Genomic DNA, 23,155 nt, shown 5'->3' with positions numbered 1-23,155 from the left:
AATCTTGCCAGTACTGAGGTTAATCATCTGTCTGTTAGAATCTGATGGAAACGTAACTCAAATTTCCATACTCAAGACGGGTAAAATTGTTAAGACACTCATGAAACTCAGTGCATTTGCAAGTATCACATGTTCAATAGTAATAGACATTCTTCTATTTCCAGGTACAAGATTGTGCTTGACAGATGAAGCTTAACTGTCTACATATTGTATAAACAGTTCTAAAAAATATATAGCATATTACTCCCTACAAAATTCCGCAAATGAAGAATTACATAAATATTTGAAATAGCTTTGATATATTATCACAGGACTGAAATGTATAGAATGCAAAATATTTTCAAATGCTGCAGAAAACACAGTATCATGTCTAACAACAGACACTGTAGAATATGCCAGGAACAACTTATGGTGATCTCTAAAGCACATTTCTTCACATGATTCTAAAATCAGTCACTGAACGAGAAGTACCAACCAAAATATATCACGTTCCTAAATACCTTATCCTCTAGATACAACACAGTCCCCTAGCTATTTGGGTAGCATGATAACTAACAATGGTTGAAGTAGAAAAGATATAAAATGTATACTGGCAATAGCAATAAAACCGTTTCTGAAAAAGATTCGCACAATTATAGCCTTCGGCCATTAAGGCCTTTGTCACCCCCCCCCCCCCCCCCCTCTCTCTCTCTCTCTCTCTCTCTCTCTCTCTCTCTCTCTCTCTCTCTTGCAAACGCAACTTGCACACACGTCTGCAGTCTCAGACAACTGAAACCACACTGTGAGCAGCAGCAGCAGTGCATGATGGTAGTGGCGACTGGGTGGGGGTAAGGAGGAGGCTGGGCCAGGGAGAGGGAGGGTGCGGGTGGCAGACAGTGAAGTGCTGCAGTTTAGACGGAGGGCAGGAGAGAAGGTGGGGGGGGGGGGGGGAGGATAAGTATTACAAAGGTGAGAAATAAAAAGAAAAGTAATTAAAAGACTGGATGTGGTGGTGAAATGATGGCTGTGTAGTACTAGAGTGGGAACAGGGAGGTGGCTGGATGTGTGAGGACAGTGACTAACGAAGGTTGAGTCCAGGAGGGTTATGGGAATGTAGGATGTGTTGCAGGAAAGTTCCCACCTGTGCAATTCAGAAAAGCTAGTGTTGGTGGGAAGGATCCATATGGAATATGCTGTGAAGCAGTCATTGAGATGAGGGATATCATGTTTGTTAGTGTGTTCAGCAATAGGATAGTCCACTTGTTTTTTGGCCACAGTTTGTCGGTGGCCGTTCATGTGGACAGACAGCTTATTGGTTGTCATGCCTACATAGAATGCAGCAAAGTGGTTGCAGCTTAGCTTGTAAATCACGACTGGTTTCACCGGTAGATCTGCCTTTGATGGGATAGGTTATGTTAGTGACCCGACTGGAGTAGGTGGTGGTAGGAAGGTGTATGGGACAGGTCTTGCATCTAGGTCTATTATAGGGGTATGAGGCATGAGGTAAGGGATTGGGAGCAGGGGTTGTGCAAGGATGGCCGAGTATATAGTGTAGGTTCGGTGGGCGGCGGAATACCACTATAGGAGGGGTGGGAAGGATAGTGTGCAGGCCATTCCTCATTTCAGGGCATGACGAGAGGTCAGCGAAACCCTGGCGGAGAATGTAATTCAATTGTTACAGTCCCGGATGGTACTGAGTTATGAGGAGTTTGCTCCACTGTGGCCAGACTGTGGGACTTTGGGAGGTGGTGGGAGACTGGAAAGATAAGGCACAGGAGATCTGGTTTTGTACAAGGTTAGGAGGATAATTATGGTCAGTGAAGGCTTCAGTGGGCCCTCGGTATATTTTGAGAGGGACTGCTTGTCACTGAAAATGTGACGACCATGGGTGGCTAGGCAGAATGGAAGGGACTTCGTGGTATGGAATGGGTGGGATCTGTTGAAGTGGAGGTGTTGCTGGTGGTTAGTAGGTTTGATATGGATGGAGGTACTGATGTAACCCTCTCTGAGGTGTAGATCAACATCTAGGAATGATGGTTTGAGTAGCACCAGGTGAAGCAACAGAGGAGAAATTGTTGAGGTTCTGGAGGAATGTGGATAGGGTGTCCTCACCTTCAATCCAGGTAGCAAAGATGTCATCAGTGAATCTGAACCAGGTGACGGGTTTAGGATTCTGGGTTTTTAGGAAGGATTCCTTTAGATGGCCCAAAAATAGGTTGGCATAGGATGGTACCTTGCAGGTGCCCATAGCCGTACCCTGGATTTGTTTGTAGATAATGTCTTCAAAGGAGAAGTAAGTGTGGGTGAGGATATGGTTGGTCATGGTGATTAGGAAAGATGTTGTTGGTTTGGAATCCATAGGTCATCTGTAAAGGTAGTGTTCAGTAGCAGTAAGGCCATGGGCGTTAGGAATGTTAATGTACAGAGAGGTGGTATCAATAGTGACGAGCAGGGCACCGTGTGGTAAAGGGACAGGAACTGTGGAGAGTCGGTGGAGGAAATGATTGGTATCTTTTGTTTAGGAGTATAGGTTCTGGGTAATAGGTTGAAGGTATTGGTGTGCGAGAGCAGGGATACTGTCAGTGGGGGCACAGTAACCGGCCACAATGGATTGTCCTGGGTGGTTGGGTTTATGGATTTTAGGAAGCATGTAGAAGGTGGGAGTGTGGGGGTTGGTAGGGATAAGTAGAGAGATGGACTCTGGGGAGAGGTTCTGGGATGGGCCTAAGGATTTGAGTAGTGACTGGAGATCCTGCTGGATTACTGGAATGGGGTCACTGTGGCAAGGTTTGTCGGTGGAAGTATCTGACAGCTGACAGAGTCCTTCTGCAAGGTAATCCTTACAGTTCAAAACAACGGTGGTCCCCCCTGCGGGTTCGGGGGTTAGAATAGGCCCGCGGTATTCCTGCCTGTCGTAAGAGGCGACTAAAAGGAGTCTCAAACGTTTCGGCCTTATGTGATGGTCCCCTCTCGGGTTTGACCTCCATCTATCTAAATTATTCCGAAGAGCGAGCCAATTGGGGAAGGGCGCCTTACATGGTGCACTGTATCCTTCGTGCAATTAGACCTATAGCCGTCTTTCTCGTCGTTGCAATGGTGTCCCGCTCGTTTTCGATCTCTTGGGCGATTACCACGCTGCACTCTGCAGTGTTTCTTTTAACTGTGACGACGACCTTGGCCATTTTTGCACCTAAGATCCAGCACGGTAGCCAGTCCGTTGTGGTGGGGTCGCCATGTACCCTCTTGGTTGTAGCCCCCTGACAACACAGGGATCGCTCTACTGATGCCTGCGCCGTTCACTCCCCACGTATGCCAAGGAGTAGATGCCCATCTCCCTGGGGCATCAGGACTCCCGGCAATGGCCATCCTGCCAGGTGGCCTTTGCTGTGGCTGGGTGGCGCCCGTGGGGAGGGCCCTTGGTCGGAGTAGGTGGCATCAGGGCGGATGACCCGCAATTAAGCGTGGTACATCATCTGTCGCTGGCGGCCAGCCGTCAGCCGTCTCTAAGCGTTCGAGAGCCCATTTTAAAGGTAACGTTTATGACCCCACATCGTTCTCCTCCCTCGCCACACCATGGGAGGAACGACAGGCATTGCGTGACACTGAGACGTATTCGCCCAGATATCTTGTCTGTACCAGAGCTGATGGGGAATCTTTTCTATCCGTGAAGCCTCAGTTCTTTGTAGAGCATTTAGAGGACAAGTTCGGTGAGGTGGAGGGCTTGTCCAAGATGCGGTCTGGATCGGTGTTGATAAAAACGGCATCCTCTGCCCAGTCACGGAGGTTGCTCACTTGTGACAAGTTGGGGGATGTTTCCGTTAGCATCACGCCGCATAAGAGTCTGAACATGGTCCAGGGTATTATATTCCACCGGGATCTTCTTCTGCAGTCCGACGATGAATTACGCGCCAACCTCAAACGACGAGGTGTTCACTTCGTCCGGCGCGTCCATCGGGGTCCGAGGGATAATCAGGTCGCCACCGGTGCCTTCATCTTGGCCTTTGAGGGTGATGTCTTACCCGAAAAGGTTAAGGTGATGGTTTACCGTTGTGATGTGAAACCATATATCCCTCCTCCGATGCGGTGTTTTAAATGCTGGAAGTTCGGGCACATGTCATCTCGCTGTACTTCCAGCACGACGTGTCGGGATTGCGGACGTCCTTCGCATCCTGATACTCCATGTGCCCCGCCTCCTATCTGTGTTAACTGCGGAGAACACCATTCCCCCTGCTCGCCGGACTGTAGGATATTGCAGAAAGAACGGAAGATAATGGAATATAAGACCTTGGACCGGCTGACCTACCCCGAGGCTAGACGGAAATATGAGAGGCTCCATCCTGTGGCAATGCCGTCAACCTACGCCGCTGCTGCAACGACGGTTCTCCCGTCATCACGAATCGGCTCTAAGATCGGTCAGCATCCACCGGCCCCCTTGCTTATGGGGGCACTTCACACCCTGTTGCTCCTGCTCCATCTTCTTCAGGAGCAACACCCTCCCAACCTTCGGGGACATCAGCTCCCCCTTCCCAGCCGGAGAAGCGTAAGACTTCTTCGGCTGCTCTCGCCAGGAAGGGATCCCTTGGGGACCTCCCTTCGCAAGTTCCGACCAGTGGAAAAGCGGACGCCCGCAAGTGGTTGAAACAACCGCCAGTCCCTGGTCGTCGGGCCTTGCGGTCGTCGTCTGTCCCTGAGACTGACCCAGTGAAGCCCATGCAGCCTGAAGCGCCGAAGGCACAGCGTGACAAGCACAAAAAGAAGAAAGTCCCCAAGACCAACGGTAATGCGGTGGCACCGATCCCGCCGCTTCCTACAAGCTCTGCCTCTGAGGACGAGGTGGAGATTCTGGCGTCCGCTGAGGACCTCGCTCTTGCCGGTCCCGCGGACGCAATGGATGGCATTTGCACGGATGCTCCATCGGAGGCAGCAGGTGACCCAGTGGCGTAATCTGCCTTCCCAGTCCCGTCACGCCTTTCCCAGCCATGGACAACACCATCCTCCAGTGGAACTGCAGCGGTTTCTTCCACCATCTAGCTGAGCTCCGCCACCTTATCAGCCTTCACCCTTTCTTCTGCATTGCTCTCCAGGAAACTTGGTTTCCAGCAATGCGAACCCCCACCCTCCGTGGCTATCGGGGTTATTATAAGAACCGAGCAGCTTATGAAAGGGTGTCTGGTGGCGTCTGCATATATGTCCTTCACACTCTGCACAGCGAGTCTGTCCCTCTCCAGACGCCTTTAGAGGCTGTCGCTGTACGCGTGTGGACGCCACAGGCTGTTACCGTCTGCAGTCTTTACATTCCACCGGATGGTGATGTCTCGCAGCATGTCCTGGCTGCACTGGTCGCCCAATTGCCGCCACCTTTCTTGCTATTGGGCGACTTCAACGCTCATAACCCTCTGTGGGGTGGGTCAGTGGCAACAGGTCGAGGCGCCATCGTTGAGCATTTATTGTCGCAGCTCGATCTCTCGCTGTTAAATGATGGTGCCTTCACACACTTCAGTGTGGCGCATGGCACCTACTCCGCCATTGACCTTTCAATCTGTAGCCATAGCCTCTTACCGTCTGTCCAATGGAGTGTGCATGACGACCTGTGTGGTAGTGACCATTTTCCGATCATTTTGTCACTACCACAGCGCCACTCTTCTGGGCGCCCTAGCAGATGGGCTATGAATAAGGCTGACTGGGACTTGTTCTCCTCCACTGCCGCTTTTGAGCCTCTCTCTACCGATGACATTGATGCGGTGGTTCAATCGGTCACCACCGGCATCGTTACTGCTGCCGAATCTGCCATTCCCCATTCCTGTGGGTCCCCTCGGCGGAAGGCTGTGCCTTGGTGGTCGCCTGAGGTCGCTGAAGCGATTAAAGATCGCCGGCGGGCGCTCCAGCGTCACAAGCGACACCCCTCCCTCGACCACCTTATCGCCTTCAAACGGCTGCGTGCGCGGGCCCGCCTCCTTATCCGCCAAGGCAAGAAGGAGTGCTGGGAGCGGTATGTGTCCACAATTGGCCTCCATGTCACTCCATCGCAGGTCTGGGCCAAGATTCGACGCGTCTACGGCTATCGGCTACCTGTCAGCGTCCCTGCGCTCTCACTGAATGGAGCAGTTTGTACTGCCTCCGACGTCATTGCAAATCGCTTAGCAGAGCATTTTGCTATGAGTTCCGCTTCTGCGAATTACCCCCAGGCCTTCTGCTCCATTAAAGAGCGGATGGAACGTCGGAGCCTTTCGTTTCGCACCAACCACCCAGAATCTTACAATGCTCCATTTAGTGAGTGGGAATTTCGCAGTGCCCTCGCTGCTTGCCCTGATACCGCTCCTGGGCCAGATGGCATCCACTGTCAGATGCTGAAACACCTTTCAGTGGACTGCCAGCGGCGCCTTCTCGATCTTTACAACCGTCTTTGGGTCGAGGGGGAGTTTCCGTCGCAATGGCGGGAAGGCATTGTCATCCCCGTTTTGAAACCTGGAAAGAACCCTCTGGAGGTGGACGGCTACCGTCGCATTAGCCTCACCAACGTTCTTTGCAAGTTGCTTGAACGGATGGTGAGCCGGCGCTTGAATTGGGTACTGGAGTCTCGGGGCGTTCTGGCTCCATCTCAGGGTGGGTTCCGTAAAGGCCGCTCCGCCGCCGACAATCTGGTGAGCCTGAAGTCGGCCATCCGTACTGCCTTTTCCCGCCGTCAGCACCTGGTCGCTGTCTTTTTCGACATGCGGAAGGCGTACGATACGACATGGCGTCATCACATTCTTTCTACGCTTCATGGATGGGGTCTTCGGGGTCCTCTGCCGATTTTTATCCGCAATTTTCTGTCGCGTCGTACCTTCCGCGTGCAAGTCGCGGCCTCGTATAGTTCCTCCCACGTCCAGGAGAACGGTGTGCCACAGGGCTCTGTTTTAAGTGTCTGTCTGTTTTTAATAGCCATTAACGGGCTTGCTGCGGCCGTGGGTAATTCTGTCTCTGCTTCCCTGTATGCTGACGACTTCTGCCTTTCTTACAGCTCTACTGGCATTGCAACTGTTGAACGTCAGCTACAGGGCGCTATCCGTAAGGCGCAGTCTTGGGCTGTGGCCCATGGGTTTCAGTTTTCGGCAGCCAAGACCCGCGTTATGCATTTCTGCCGGCGCCGAACAGTCCATCCTGAGCCGCGGCTTTATCTTGCCGACGAACTCCTTGCTGTGGTGGAGACCCACAGGTTTTTGGGGGTGGTTTTCGATGCCCGGTTGACTTGGCTGCCTCATATCCGGCAGCTTAAACAGATGTGTTGGCGGCATCTAAACGCTCTGAGATGCTTGAGCCACACCCGCTGGGGCGCCGACCGCTTTACCCTGTTGCGGCTCTACCAGGCGTTAATCCAGTCCCGTCTGGATTATGGGAGCCTGGCTTATGGCTCAGCATCCCCATCTGCGTTACAGGTGCTGGACCCAATTCTCCACAGCGGGATACGCCTTGCCACTGGTGCTTTCCGCACCAGCCCCGTGGATAGCGTACTAGTGGAGGCAGGTGTACCTCCCCTGCGGTTCCGACGCCAACGTTTGCTGGCCGCTTATGCTGCCCATGTTCTAAGCTCGCCCGGACATCCAAATTATCGTCTCCTGTTCCCGCGGTCGGTCGTCCATCTGCCAGATCGTCGGCCCCGGTCTGGTTGTACAATAGCGGTCCGCGTCAAAGAGCTTCTCTCTGGGCTTCAGGTTTTCACTGTTCCACCTACTTTCCGGGCTACTTTGCATACACCCCCATGGTGTGTTCGTCGCCCTTGCCTTCGGCTGGACCTGGCACAGGGCCCGAAGGACTCAGTCCCTCCAGAGGCCTTCCGCCGCCGCTTTTATTCTATCCTGGCCACGTATCAGAGCTCTGGTATTGTCTACACTGACGGTTCGATGGTTGCTGGTCGTGTCGGGTATGCGCTCACTCTAGGGGACCGTTCCGAACAACGTTCCTTGCAGGATGGCTGCAGCGTTTACACTGCTGAATTGGTCGCCATCTTTCGTGCCCTAGAGTATATCTGCTCCTGCTCAGGTGAGTCCTTCGTTATCTGTAGCGATTCCCTGAGCGGTTTACGAGCTCTCGACCAGTGTTTCCCTCGTTCTCGTCTGGTGATGGCTATCCACGAGTCTCTGCATACTCTTGCCTGTTGCGGCCGCTCTGTGGTCTTTGTGTGGACCCCCGGTCATGTCGGTATCCCGGGTAACGAACATGTTGACCGCCTGGCGAAAGAGGCCACCAGCAAGCCATCTCTGGACCTTGGCCTCCCAGAGACTGATTTGCGGGCAGTCTTCCGCCGCAAAATCTTGGCGCTATGGGACGATGAATGGCGCGCACTGGCAATGTCCAATAAACTCCGTGCTGTCAAGGAGACGACGGCTGTGTGGCGGTCATCTCTGCGGGCCACTCGCAGGGACTCAGTAGTTCTTTGCCGGCTCCGCATTGGCCACTCTCGGCTGACACACAGTTATTTACTGCGCCGGGAGGACCCTCCTCTATGTCGCTGTGGGGCAGCTTTGACAGTGGCCCACATTTTGTTGGCCTGCCCCCTTTTAGCTGTGGTCAGGCAGACATTTGCGCTGCCTGCTACGCTCCCTGCCCTTTTAACAGACGACTCCACTATGGCTGACTTAGTTTTACGTTTTATTCGGGCAGGGGGATTTTATCATTTACTCTGAGTGTTTCTGTTTTATTTTATCGTTTTGTGTTGATTCTGGCCTTTGGCCTATGATTTTACACTGATTTTTTTAATGTGTTTCTAAGTGGTTGGCTTTTCCTTATTTCTTTCTATGGTCGGCCAACCACCGTCACACTCTGTGTGGTTTTAGTTCGTTTTGTCTTGTCCTTGTCTCAGTTTCTCTTGTTCTGTATCGTCTGTGATCTCTTCTGTTCCTCGTTTTTATTCTCTGTGGGTGTTCTTTGTCTTTGGAAAAAGGGACCGATGACCATAGCAGTCTGGTCCCTTTAATCCCCCAAACCAACCAACCAACAACGGTGGTGGAGCCTTTGTCTGCTGGTAGGATTATAAGGTCAGAATCAGTTTTTAGATGGTGGACTGTGGTTCTTTCTGCAGATGTAAGGTTAGTTTGCCTGTTAAGGGATTTGGGGAATGATGGTGAGGCAAGGTTCGAGGTTAAGAAATTCTGGAAAGTTAACGGGGTGGTTTGGAGGCAGCGGGGGTGGATCACGGTAGGATAGAGGAGTGAACTGAGTTAGGCAAGGTTCAGTATTGGTCTTTGGTTGAGTCTGATTGGTGTTGAAAAAGTGTTTCGACTGTAGGGACTGGGAGAAGGAGAGAAGGTCTTTAACAAGTCCTGCGTGATTGAATTTGGGAGTGGGGCAAAAGGTGAGGCCTTTGGAAAAGACTGATATTTCTGTGTGACTAATGCTTCTGGAGGAAAGGTTCATGACTGTGTTGTGGGTCTGTTTAGGTTCCAGGTTCTGTGGTGGTGGGAGGGAGTTTTGGAGGGTGGGTTAAGTGTAGTAGGTCTGTGAGACAGGGTTTGTCAGCTATGAGGGGCCATGGGAGAGGTTTGGAGGTTGTTGTAGGTACTGGTACTCCAAGGCGGGAATAGGAAGTGAGCAGGATGGAGAGCTTTTTGAGGTGGCGTTTTGGATGTTGCTCAAGTTCCTGCAGGGCAAGAATTTCAATGTGTGTTATGGGTTCCAGGAATTTTGGATTACATAGCAGGAGAATTTTGCAAATGGAGAGAAGTTACTGCAAGGAGGATTGGGCTTGGTTGATATGGTTTTGCAGGACTATGTTGGTGAGGGCTAAGGATTGGCGGAATCTGAACAGGTGGAGGTTATTGTGGAAGGAGGGGTGGCAACCCGAGATGGGTAATTTGGTGGTAAGGCCATTAGTGGTGATTTCATGAGACAAGCAACAACACAGGAACAGTATGTGGAACTGGGATCTGACTAGGGATAAGGAAATTTTTCTGTATTGACTCAGATGGCAAGAGTAAGGATCCATGGTGGTGCAAAAAATGCGAAAAATTATGTAAAAAAAGTAGAATTACGTCTGAAAAATTACGCAAAAATACACCCAAATACGTGTGAGAAATCACGGAAAGGACGAAATGGATGCACAAGGGGAAAAAACGAGATGAAATCTGAGGAAGACGGCGATAGCGGAAGATGAAAACTCACTAAAATTAGCAAGAAGCCACAAGGCTCAAAGTAGAGAATAACTAATAATTAATAAATATGTGTTTGTTACTGTGGGTAGCAGGTTTGAGAGCAGATTAGCGTGAAGAAGGGGGACAGCAAAGTGGCTGGATGAGGTGGATTTAGTGGGTGCAAACAGGGATAGAACGTAGCAAGTGTGGGGGCTGGGGAAGGGTTCATAGGTAGAGATACAAGATTCTGTGGCACTGGAAAGGTGCGGGAGATAACACGGAAAAATATGGGAACTGATGCAGGGAGAGTGGTTAGTTTGTAAATGGACCACCCCGTTGCTGAACACGCTGCCAAACATGATATCCCTCATCTCAATGACTGCTTCACAGCCTGTGCCATATGGGTCCTTCCCACGAACACTAGCTTTTCTGAATTGCACACGTGGGAACTTTTCCTGCAACACATCCTACGTTCCCATAACCCTCCTGGCCTCAACCTTCGTTAGTCACTGTCCTCACACATCCAGCCCCCTCCCTGTTCCCACTCTAGTACTACACAGCCATCATTTTCCTGCCACACCCAGTCTTTTAATTTCTTTTTATTTTTATTTTTCTCCTTTCTGCTACTTACGCCTCGCCCCCCCCCCCGCCCCCCCCCCCCCGCCACACACACACACGCGCACACGCGCGCGCGCACACACACACACACACACACACACACACACACACACACACACACACGTTCTCTCCTGCCCTCCGTCTAAACTGCAGCACTTCACTGTCCGCCACCCCCACCATACTATCCCTCCCTTTCCCCACCCAGTCGCCACTCCCATCATGCACTTGTGCTGTTGCTCGCAATGTGGTTTCAGATGTCTGAACTGCAGACGTGTGTGCAGATTGCATTTGTGTGAGTGTATATGTGTGTATGTGTGTCTATTGCTGACAAAGACCTTAATTACTGAAAGCTATAATTGTGCAAATTTTTTGTTGTGCCTATTGTGGCTCAGCATCTTCACTATATGCTGAGTAGCAACTTTCCTTCTCTAATGTTGTTAAATTCCATCCTGGATTTTCCATTGTTTGATTTCTGAAAAAGAATTTGTTAGCGTGTAATAATACAGGTGTAAGTATTAGGATATCTTTTCTGAAAGTATTTGCTGGATTGTAGCCTTACATTGAAATGAAATGTGGACAGTGAACAGTATAGACAAAAATAGAAGAGGTGCATTTGAAATATTGTGCTACTGAAGTGTGAGAGGTAGTGTGAAGTGTGAGAGGTAGTGTGAAGTGTGAGAGGTAGAAATTGTAGAGTGAGACCAAGACTTGACTTCAGTATGCAGGTTCAAGTGGATTTAGGTTGCAAAAGTTATGCAGAGAAGAAGAGGCTTGCACAGGATGTTTCAGGATGGGGAGCTGCATCAAACCAGTTTTCAGACTGAAGAGCACAACTTCATCTTTAAGGAGGAGTAGCCATGCCCTCTCCCTCTTTCCCATCCCCTCAGGTTAGCCTGGTTCTACAGGCACTGAATAGATAATAGCTAAAGTGTGGACACTAGTATAGGATGATTTGTTTGTGCCATGCAAAGAGATAGCCATGTTATTAGCCTTGGATAGGATATTGAAAAAAGTAAATGAGGGTACTTTGAGACACTTTTCTAGTCCTGCGTATAATCATGCAGCTTTAACTAATAAACAGAGATGAAAGTTTCTTTGTGAAGCTGAGAGAAACAGCGATTGTCTACTTATTGGCTGCTAGATAAGCTCTACTGTAGCAAGGCTGATGCATGTAAAGATATCTGGAGCACACAGTGAATATTAATTTGCTGGAACTTTAAAAGTTACCTTTAACATAACAGGGAACAAAAAAATGTCTAAGAAATATATGTAAATGAAGGAAAATCCATTCCATGGAGAAGAAAATAAGAACTGTGTGTAAGAATTGACTGTGGATTTTTACAGACAATAATCAAATTATGGTGCACAAATCATTGCCTGTCATCAGTATGTAAGTTAAAGGGTGGGCAAAATGACATCAATCAGAAGGCACTGATGGGAACAAACATTGTTCTCAGAAATGAGCGTAATAAGAATAAATTGTGGAAATACTGCATGTTGGAGAAATAACAGAGTTAAAACAAAAGCTGCTCATTATGTTCAACTATTTAATTTTAGTGGGTGTATACTGCATTGTAAATATAGATGCTGAGTGGAATGGTACAAGACAGCAGGTAATCAGTAACTGCAAATAGCTTAGTGTAGCTGCAAATAGCTTAGTGTATTTGATGATTTTCAAGGACACCATTATTGAAAATATCTGAATGTTTGTAAGAAGTGAAATGTCATCACCTATGTGCCAGTACGTGCACTTGATAAAATATTTGCTACCACGTGACTATGACTGGCTGCGAACATTGTAATTCAAACCTTTAACGAAGATGAAACTTGTGTAAATCGTAGCAACCAGTTTCTATTTTCTATGTCTTGGTATTTGGTGTTGAATGCTCACCAAAGCATAATTACACTTATTGCTTAATTTTTCTCATAAAATTTCATTAGTAAACAAAATTTACAAAATATATAAGATCCTCACTTTTTTGAATGGTCACCCAACTGGGTCATTGTGAGCCCGTGGAATAAATGGAAGTCTGTAGGGAATGAGAGGTTACCATTTGGCTATCATTATGGGATATTTCGTGGTATTATCACACATGAACAATCACTGTCAGGGGTTAGTGTACAACATGTGATAGTTAATTCATATTCTCTAAGAATACTTACCAGGACAAGTTTCGAACTTTGTTTAACACTATTCATTTAGAAGATTTCAGTAACTGTATTTTATACTCAAACGTGTATGGAACATGGTAATAGAATTATAAATATTGGAAGTCATATACAATGCTGCAAATGCAGTTTGTAAAATAAAGGGAAATTTGTGATCTGATTAAATATTGAAATATTTATGTGCAAAAAACATACAAATATGGAAAATAGTGAATATAATTATCTTGCTGTTTTAATTTACATACACAAGAGTTGTACACATTTGCAGGCTGTGGATGAGTACACATTGCACTTGCAGTTTAGCTTGCCAGTCTTGAAATGTATTGTTTGTATTGCACTCTTTATTATTTTCTTATTTCTCTTTGAAACTACTCATCAATCAGATTCAGAGGAATATACTCAGAAATAAATAAAAACATCGCTTGGAACATTGTCCTGGTTTTTGAACTTATCTTCCATGAAATTAGATCTGTAGAACACAGAATGTGCCTTTTGTAAATATCAGACTCTCATTTACAAAGACAAAATGTGGTGATATTATGTTACTTCTGTTTTGTTATGTAGGACACTTGTATATATTACTGAACAAGGTTGTGATTTAATAAAGAAATTGAAGCATGTTACACATAAACCATTTCTCAACGTAGGCTTTCAGACGCAATATTTTTCAGAATTACAGAAGCTGCTTCCAAGTTCGTCCATATTGGTGCTGAGTTGCTGAACGATTCTCCATCTGGGGATACAGACGGGAGTGAAATATTGTTGCCTGATGCTGCTGTAGACTGGGTAACGTGCCATGCTTGGATGGTATACCTCACAGAGTCACCATTGGCAGCAACCGCTCTCTTTGAAAAACTGATTCCAAAATTTGAAGGCTCCGGAGACCTTGTAACAAAGTGAGTAGCAGAAACTCAATACTCTGAAGAACATATACATGAGTGATTAAAAAATTAACAGATCTAGAGCTCTCATGATTGTAAAATTCCACAAGTTGGTTTAGTGTGTTGCTTAATTTCAGCGATAGTGAACTACTAGAAGGTGATTAGCGTTGGATTGGCTCAGTATAAGTTATAAGATGGCTGCAAACACATAATTATGATGAGATGTAGAAGTACACAATGCAGAAAAATTTATGATTCTAAGTGGTACCTGAGGAACACAAATTTGTCCTCCTCTTGTTGAGGGATAAGGTCACAGAAACAGGTATGAGTTTCGCATAAGGAGAAGACAGAAATTATCAGCAACAAGCATGTACACCAATACTGATAATCTGTGCTATTTTGACTGATTTGCCGAGGGTAATCATCACATTCAACTTTGCAGTACGTCAAGTACATAAAACTGCAGCCAGTCACTTTTTTGAGTAGTTATATATTATTCAATGAACTGGTTTTCAAATCTTTTCAGGTTCATCTTCAGATGGTTTTTTGAAAGTTACGTGTCTGTTTCTAGCATAATGCTGGGTGTTGGGTTATGTCAATATGGGCAGCTTTTTTCTGTTAGTGTCCATCTGTCTGCTTCCATTTTGCTGGCCAGTTGGTACATCACTTCACACACTTTTCCACAATCTGTATGCATTTACACTGTGATAAAGAAACTTTGCCAGTATCCTGGGAGTTTCCTGTCAGACGGCGTTCAAGGACAATGCAATGACTCACTCCCCACCCTCCATATTCCTGCCCGTCAGACCAGTAAGCAGTAGCGGATCCATTCTTAAAACTTTTAAATCACACCTCATATATCGGAAAGACAGATTAAAGGCCATAGGAGGGGGAATATTCATTGCAGCTGACAAAAATATTGTCTCCATTGAGGTTGAAGTTGAATGAGACAGTGAAGTTCTGTGGTCGCCTATAACAGGTCTAGGTGAGTTTACTTGTTGAATTTTTTACTGGCCACCCAATCTCCTGTCACAGTTCTAGAGTCATTCAAAGAAAGTCTGCTGTCAGTAGCACATAAGTACCCAGATCATGCAATACGAATTGGAGGCAACTTTAACCTACCAAGTATTCATTGGGATGTTTATGGAGTCATTGTGGGGATGCAGATAGACAGTTGTGTGAAGTACTTTTGAACATGTTTCCTGAAAACTGTCTTGAGCAGCTTGCTCAACAGCCCCCATGCAATGGAAATATCTTAAGACATGTCGCTGCAAATAGGCCAAATCTTATCAACAGTGTCAGTATAGAAACAGGGATTAACGATCATGATGTCATTATAGTAACTATGGTTACTAAAGTTAATAAATCAGGCGAGGAGGCTAAGAGAGTGTTTCTGCCAGATAGAGCAGATAAGCTGTTGTTAACATTTCACTTAGTTCTAGTAAGGTGGACATAGAGGGGTTATGGGCAAAGTTTAAGCAGATTGTAAATCATGGTGTGGAGAGTTATGTGTGTAGTGAGTGGATAAAGGATGAAAAAGACCCACCATGGTTTAATAATGAAATTCGGAAGTTGCTGAGGAAGCAGAGGCTATTGCACTCACAGTTCAAAAGAGGACGTATAAATGAAGACAAGCAAAGGTTTGTGTCTGTGAAAAGATTGATGCGCGAAGCATACAACAACCACCACCATGATACCTTAGCCAAAGATCTGTGAGAAAACCTGATAAAATTCTGGTCTGAGGCTTCCACTCAGTCCCTTGTTAACCAGGCTGGTGTGGCAGTTGGAGGTAGCAAAACGAAAACGGAATTTTTAAATTTTACATTCAGGACATCATTTACACAGGAGAATGTCCAGTACTGTCATTTGACCATCGAACAGACTTCTGTATGGATGACAGTAATAAGCATCGCTGATGTAGAGAAACAACTCAAAGATTTGAAAGCAAACAACTCATCTGATCTGGATGGAATCCCAGTTTGTTTCTACAAAGGGTACTCTATGGCATTGTCCTCTTACCTAGCTAACATTTATCACCCAGCACAAAGTGCCTTGCAACCTGAAAAAAGTGCAGGCACCTCCTGTATATAAGAAGGGTAAAAGACCGAACCCGCAACATTATAGACAATATCCATAACTTCGGTTTGCTGCAGAATCCTTGAACATATTCTCAGTCTGGATATAATAAATTTTCTTCAGAATGAGAAGCTTATGTCCAAAAAATACCATGGTTTTTGAAAGCATCACATGTGTGAAACTCTGCTTGTCCTGTACTCACATGATATAATGTGAACTATGTATGAAGGCCAACAGGCAGGTCCCATATTTCTAGATTCCCAGAAAGCATTTGATACAGTGCCTCATTGCAGGCTGTTAGCGAAGGTACAGGCATATGGAATAAGTTCACAGATGTGTGAGTAGCTCGAAGATTTCTTAAGTAATTGAGTCAAGTATGTTGTTCTCAATGGCAACTGTTCGTAAGAGACAAGGGCATCGTCAGGAGTGCCCCAGGCAAATGTGATAGGACCGCTGTTGTTCTCTATATATAAATGATTGGCAGATGCAGTGGTCAGCAGTCTGTGGTTGGTTGTTGAAGATGCCATGGTGTATGGTGAGGTGTCAAAGTTTAGTGACTGTAGGAAGATACAGGATGACCTAGACAAAATTTCCAGTTGGTGTGATGAATGGCAGCTAGGTCTGAATGTGGGAAATGTAAGTTAATGCACATGAGTAGGTAAAACAAACCTGTAGTGTCAGAATACAGCATTAGTAGTGTACTGCTTGACACAGTCACATCGTTTAAATATGTGAACATAACACTGCAAAGTGGTATGATATGAAACGAGTATGTGAGGACTGTCATAGGGAAAGCGAATGGTTGACTTAGGAAGTTTATTGAGAGAATTTTAGGAAAGTGTGGTTCATCTGTAAAGGAGACTGAATATAGGACACTGGTGCAATCAGTAACCAGTTCTTGCACCAGGTAGAACTGAAGGAGAACATTGAAGCAGTTCAGAGGTGGGCTGCTAGATTTGTTACCGGTAGATTCGAACAACACTAAGTATGGGAATACTCCAGAAACCCAAACGGGAATCCCTGGACGGAAGGTCACCATCATACAGTGTGCTAAGGACCATGAAGATAACATATGAGAAATTAGGGCTCATATGGAGGTATAAAGACAGTTGTTTTTCCTTCACTCTATTTTCGAGTGGAACGGGAAAGGAAATGGCTAGTAGTGGCACAGGGTACCATTCACCACACACTATATGGTGGCTTGTGAAGTATACGTAGATGTAGATTCACACAAGCACAACACACATACACATGACCACTTTCTCTGGCCACTGAGGCTGGAATATGTGTAACTGCACCTAATGGGAGATTAGTCTGGCATGGGTGGTGGGGGGTAAGGAGGAGGCATGGAGTGTTGAAGCGGAGGGATCTATTTACATACTCTGAAAGCCACTATGCAATGTGTGGTGGATGGTATCCTGTATCACTACTAGTCATTTCCTTTTCTGTTCCAGTCACAATAGTGCAAGGGAAAAATGACTGTCTATGTACTTCCATATGAGCCCTAATTTCTAATGTTACATTCATGATTCTTACACAAAATGTATGTTTGTGGCAGTGGGATTGTTTTACAATCATCTTTGAATATCGGTTCTCTAAATTTTCTCTCAATAGTGGTCTTAAAAAAGTTGCCTTCCCTCCAGAGATTCCCATTTGAGTTCCCATAGCAACTCCAGAACACTTGCGTGTAGCTCGAATCAATTGGTAACAAACCCAGCAGCCCACCTCTGAATTGTTTCAACGTTTTCCTGTAATCTGACTTGGTGCAGTTCCCAAACTTGCAAGCAGTACTCATTAGTAGGTTGCATTAGAGTCCTAGATGTGGTTTCCTTTAAAGATGAAGCACACTTTCCCAAAACTCCCCCAATAAACTAAAGTCTGCCATTCGCCTTCTGTACCACAATCCTCATAAGCTTGTTCCATTTCATATCTCTTTGCAAGATTATGCCCAGATATTTAAATGACATGACAGGACGCTACTAATACTGTATTCGAACATTACAAGTCTGTTTTTCCTGCTCGTATGCATTAACATACATTTTTCTGCATTTAGAGCTAGCTACCATTCATCACACCAACTACAATTTTTGTCTAAGTCTTCTTGTATCCTCCTACAGTCACTCAGCTTCAACACCTTATTGTAAACCACAGCATCACCAGCAAAGAATCCAGATTGCTGCTAATCATGTCTGTCAGATCAGTTACGTATGTAGAGAGTAATAGCAGTCCCATTACTCATTCCTGGGACACTCCTGATGATATACTTGTCTCTGTAGGACACTTACTGTTGAGGACAATATACTAAATTTTATTGCGTAAGGGGTCTACGAGCACTCATGTATCTGGGGACTTATTCCATAGCTTGTACCACTATTAATGGTCTTCAGTGGGGCACCATGTGAAATGCTTTCCAGAAATCTAGAAATATGAAATCTGATCTTGCCCTTATTCGCAGTATTTCATGTGAGAAAAGGGCAAGCCGAGTTTTGCACAAGTGGTGCTTCCTATAACTGTTGCTGATTTGGGGACAGAATCTTTTGGGTCTCAAGGAATTTTATTATATTTGAACTCAGAATATGTTCAAGAATTCCACAGCAAACTGTTGTTAAGGATATTGGTCCATGATATTCTTTTACCCTTTTTATATATAGGAGTCACTTACACTTTCTTCCAGTCACTTGGAACTTTGCACTGGGTGAGAGATTCATGATAAATGTAAACTAAGCAAGGGGCCAATGCTGTAGACTACTCTTCATAAATCAAATTGGGATTCTTTTTGGACCTGGTACTCTTTGTAAAACTAAATTGGAATTTCTTTTGAACTTGATGACTTGCTCGTTTTCAGCTCTTTCAATTGTTTCTCTGTGCTAGGGATGCGTGTTACTACATCGTCCATATAAGAGTCTGTGTGATGGTCAAATGAAGATATGCTTGTATGATTCTGCTGTATGAATAATTTCTTAAACATGAAATTTAAAACTTTTGTTTTCCTTTTGTTATATCCTACTGCCGGACTTGTTTTCCTTTTGTTATATCCTACTGCTGCACTGGATTGGTCAAGAATGACTGGGTGAAGTGATTTTACATAGGACCAGTATTTTCTCGGGCATATCTTGCGCTAAAGTATGATGGTGGTAGTTGTATGCTTTGCACATTGATCTTTCCAAAGTTCCATGAATCTCTACTAAATTTTGCACATTCTGTTTGAACTGAGAGTGCAACAGCAGGGTATGGGTGAGGCAAGGTGTAGTGCTGCTTGTTGAGCATGCAGGGGCATGGTGAAGACAGGATGTGGCTGTCATGTGCTGTGAGGAGCTTTGAGAGCGGGTGGGAAAGGAGAGAGGGAAAGGAGAGAAGAAGAGGAGGAGAAAAGGCTATTGGGTTCATTGGTGGAGTAGAAGGTTCTGTAGTGCTGGAGTGGTAGCAGGGAAGGGGATAGGTAGTGAAGGACAGGGATTGGCAAATGTTGAGGCCAGAGGGGTTATGGGAACATAGGAGATTGTGCAGGGAGAGTTCCCACCTGCACAATTCAGAAAAACTGGTGTTGGTAGCAAGGATCCAGATGGCACATGCTGTGAAGCAGTTATTGAAGTGAAGCACATTGTGCTGGGCAGCATGTTCAGCAACTGGGTAGTCCAGCAATCTGTTGGACACAGTTTGTCAGAGGCATTCATGTGGACAGACAGCTTGTCAGTTTTCATGCATGACTTTACCTACCTATCCCCTTCGCTGCTCCCACTCCAGTACTACACACCCTTCTATTGCACCAATACACTCACTAGTCTCTTTCCCATTGTATACTTCTCTCCTTTTCCCTCCCCCCTCCCTCAAAATTCCCAGTTGCACCTAGCAGCCCTGTCCTGTCCCACCGCACCCCTGCAAGCACCTGCCTGCATCACTACCTTCCCCCACCACTACCCTCCTATCCCTCCACTTCCCCACCCCAGGCTTCTCTTTACACCCACAACCCACTGATTGCTCCTCCCACCATGTGCAGTTGCTGTACACAGTTCAACTTCAGTGGCCAGAGAGAGTGGTCGTGTGTGCAAGTTGTACTTGTGTGAATGATGTGTGTGTTTACTACTTTAGAAGAACGTATTTTGGGTGAAAGCTTAAATGTATAGCAGTCTTTTTGTTGTGCCTGTCTGTGACTCAGCATCTCCTCCATAGCGTGAATAGCCATCTACTCTTTCCCTAATACTGTCATTCTATACTGGATTTTCCTTTGTTCAAAATTGATTGTTTTATTTTATCGATTAGAAATGGTTGATGAAAACCTGCAACTGCAGAAACAATGATTTTGTTTCTTATAGAAAATATTTGCTATTGCCACTCACAATTTTCTTTTACTTATTTCCTGCATGGCATGTTTCAGGGAAAATTTATATTGTCTGGTGTATGGTTGTGTGTTGGTTTAAGGATCACATAAGAACACTGTATACGTTGAGGAGACTTAGAGACACTGGAAGGTTTCAGACTGATTATGTCATGACAAGCAAAGATTTTGAAACCAGATTTTAAATTGTAAGACATTTCCAGGGGCATATGTGAACTCAGGCCATAATTTATTGGTTATGAACGGCAGATTAAAACTGAAGAAATTGTAAAAATGTTTTATTTTATGGCCAGTTTTGGTGTTAATATTTAGCAATTTCAGCATTAATTTTTCAAATTTTGGTATTGTTATTTTGCATAGTTGGTGCTATTTTTGTCATTTTAAATGCTAACTTTGCCAATTTCAAGGTTATTTTTGCCTTTATTAGTGCTTTTTTTTTACCAATGTTGTTATTATTTTTTGAGAAGTTTGGTAATACTTTTTGACATTTCTGGTGCCATTTTTTGTCAGTTTTGGTACTGTTATTGGCTAGTTTTGATGTTATCTTTTGCCAGTTATTGTATTAGTTTCTCATTGCTTATTTTTTAAGTACCACATATCTCTCTCTCTCTCTCTCTCTCTCTCTCTCTCTCTCTCTCTCTCGATCCCATTTTTTAAAATTGATCTCATATAATTAAATATTTTCCTTGAGACATAAGAGTCTCACCGTTATTTACGATAATGACAAAAGCTAGAGAAATGAATGAAAATTTGTGCCACCACCATGACTTGAACCCGCATTTGATGATTTCAGAAAGGGGAAATAGGCTGAATGCATGAATTGAAGTTTGTATTAGGGAGGGCACTGGGCTAGGGTAGCCCATGCAGCTGTGTTACTAATGCTGCTATGATGTTGTAACGGCTAACACATCTGCCTGCTAAGCAGGAGACCCGGGTTCAAGTCCTGGCCATGGCACAAATTTTAATAAAGAAGAAATCTAATTGATTAAAGTAACGACAGCTCAGGAACCACACACCATTGAAAAGTTTTTCAAAAGAAAGCATTGTCATAACTTGAAAGTTCTCTTCTGAAACGTGCTGCCAGTTTGTCAACATTTCATTATTGGAACCTATGCATAGCCTCTGACTGACGGTGTGGGATGACACACTGTTACAGGGAGCCCATACTTGCTCTTGGACGGCAGGAAGAGGAGTGAAGGAGTTACAATTTGCTTGGTGCAAATTGCAGCAATTCTTCTACAGTGAAAATGCGTGCCCTCTCATTCCAATAATGGTCATTTCAAAAGTCCTGCACACTGCGTATGCATGACCATTATGGTGGCATGATCAAGTTGAAATTCATGTCGGTTGTGAGGGAGACTTTAGGTGTATGACCTTGCATGTGTTTTCTGGTTCGCGTGGCTGTGTCATGAGTGACTCAGTTTTAAAATGGAAGCTTAAACTGAGTCATATTGGATTACATGTAGTGACCAGAATTCCTACATCAAAATTGAATCCCTGCATAGAAAGAACCCAAAAGAAATTCACAGTGAATTGAGAGAGGTGTGTGGGAATAGAGTACTGAATCAGAGCACAGTATCCTGGTGGTCTGCTCATTTCCATGAAAGTTGGGTAAGCACTCAGGACAACCCAAGAAATGGGAGGCCATCAACTGCAACAGCCTAAATGTCTCAGGTTATTATTAATTACTTTTGAGAGATGATTGATGAAAAACATAGGAGAAAATTCCATATGAGGTCAGAATGTCTGACAATCCAGTTTACAGAATCATAACTGAAAAGTTAAAGATGAGAGAAGCTGCTACCAGGCTGGGTTTCACATAATCCAAGTGAAGAGCAGAAAGCAGGCGCAAAAGAATTGCTCCAAAGTTATAAAAGAGAAGTAGAACAGTTTCTGAAAAGGAATGTTGCCCTTGGTCAAACCTGGATATGAGATTTTGAGCTAGAACTGGTGTTTGAGTTATTACAATGGAGAAGCTCTGACCTTCCACGCCTGAAAAAATTCTGCTGCCACCAATTAAAGGTGAAACTCATGATGATCTTTACAGACAACATGAATGGAGTCATAACTGTAAATAGAGTGTCACAGGGGACATCTGTAACAGGCACGCACGACAAGCTGTTCCTGGAAAATGTTTTGCACTACATCTGATTCCTTCGTTCTGTGAGATAATACAAGGCAGCATATTGCCCTACTGATGAGAGAAACACCCTACAAAAATGGATGGGAAATACTTCTCCACACAATGTACAGTCCTAATATGAGCCCACCAGACTTTGATGTGTTTTCCAAATTGAAGGAACAACTCTGTGGTAAATGGTTTGGTATGATTGATGAAGCTCCCAGTGAGGTGGCCTGAATAGTCAGAAAGCTCAACAATGAAGGTGACCCATTCCAGAATACAGAAGTTGCCAAAATGTTGGGAAGCTGTCATAAGCAAGAATGGAGATTATACTGAAGGCTTGTATCAGAAGTGTACAATCGTTGGTGCTGCAGGGACTCTGCACTATACTCTGTTTACACATTGGAGCTGCTAGCAATGCAAAGAGTTAATAAAGCCATTTACACTGATGACACCACCCATCGTACAAGAAACAGATTGCTACATGCAATCACCAGCTGCAAGAAACCTGGACAAATCTTGAAGACGGGCAGCCCAGTGGCAAGTCAGATTTAATGCAACTCACAAAATGCTAAAAACCAGCACTATGACTCATATGGCTATTTGGGGAACAGATTCAATGGACTCCAATGGCCAGATACCTTGGAGTCATGCTATACTATCAGTCATTTGTGAGCACTGACCTGCTTTATGTGCTGTTAATCATACAAAGTTGGAAAACTGGACATAGTCCAACCAATAGAACTTTGTGGCTAATAAATGTGTGGGAAAGGGAAATCAAAGCTCTGGTATAGTGTACATTACTGGGCAAAGACCACCCAGTACTTAATAAGATTTTCAGCTTCAAGATGACAGACTGATGTACTAC

At 45.2% G+C, this 23,155-nt stretch overlaps 1 protein-coding gene across 1 annotated transcript in view; it reads left to right on the top strand.

Moving 5' to 3' along the window:
- The window catches only part of LOC124622349 (nuclear exosome regulator NRDE2), a 160,152-nt gene that overhangs the window by 114,181 nt on the left and 22,816 nt on the right, over window positions 1-23,155 (top strand). The window contains exon 12 of the mRNA XM_047148026.1: window positions 13,544-13,768. Within this exon, the coding sequence (XP_047003982.1) occupies window positions 13,544-13,768 (225 nt within the window). The remainder of the gene's footprint in view (window positions 1-13,543; window positions 13,769-23,155) is intronic.

The sequence above is a fragment of the Schistocerca americana genome, chromosome 7 (genome assembly GCF_021461395.2).
Source record: "Schistocerca americana isolate TAMUIC-IGC-003095 chromosome 7, iqSchAmer2.1, whole genome shotgun sequence".
Taxonomy (NCBI): Eukaryota; Metazoa; Arthropoda; class Insecta; order Orthoptera; family Acrididae; genus Schistocerca; species Schistocerca americana.
The sequence above is the reverse complement of the archived record's forward strand: the minus strand, read 5'-3'. Positions and strand labels throughout refer to the sequence as shown.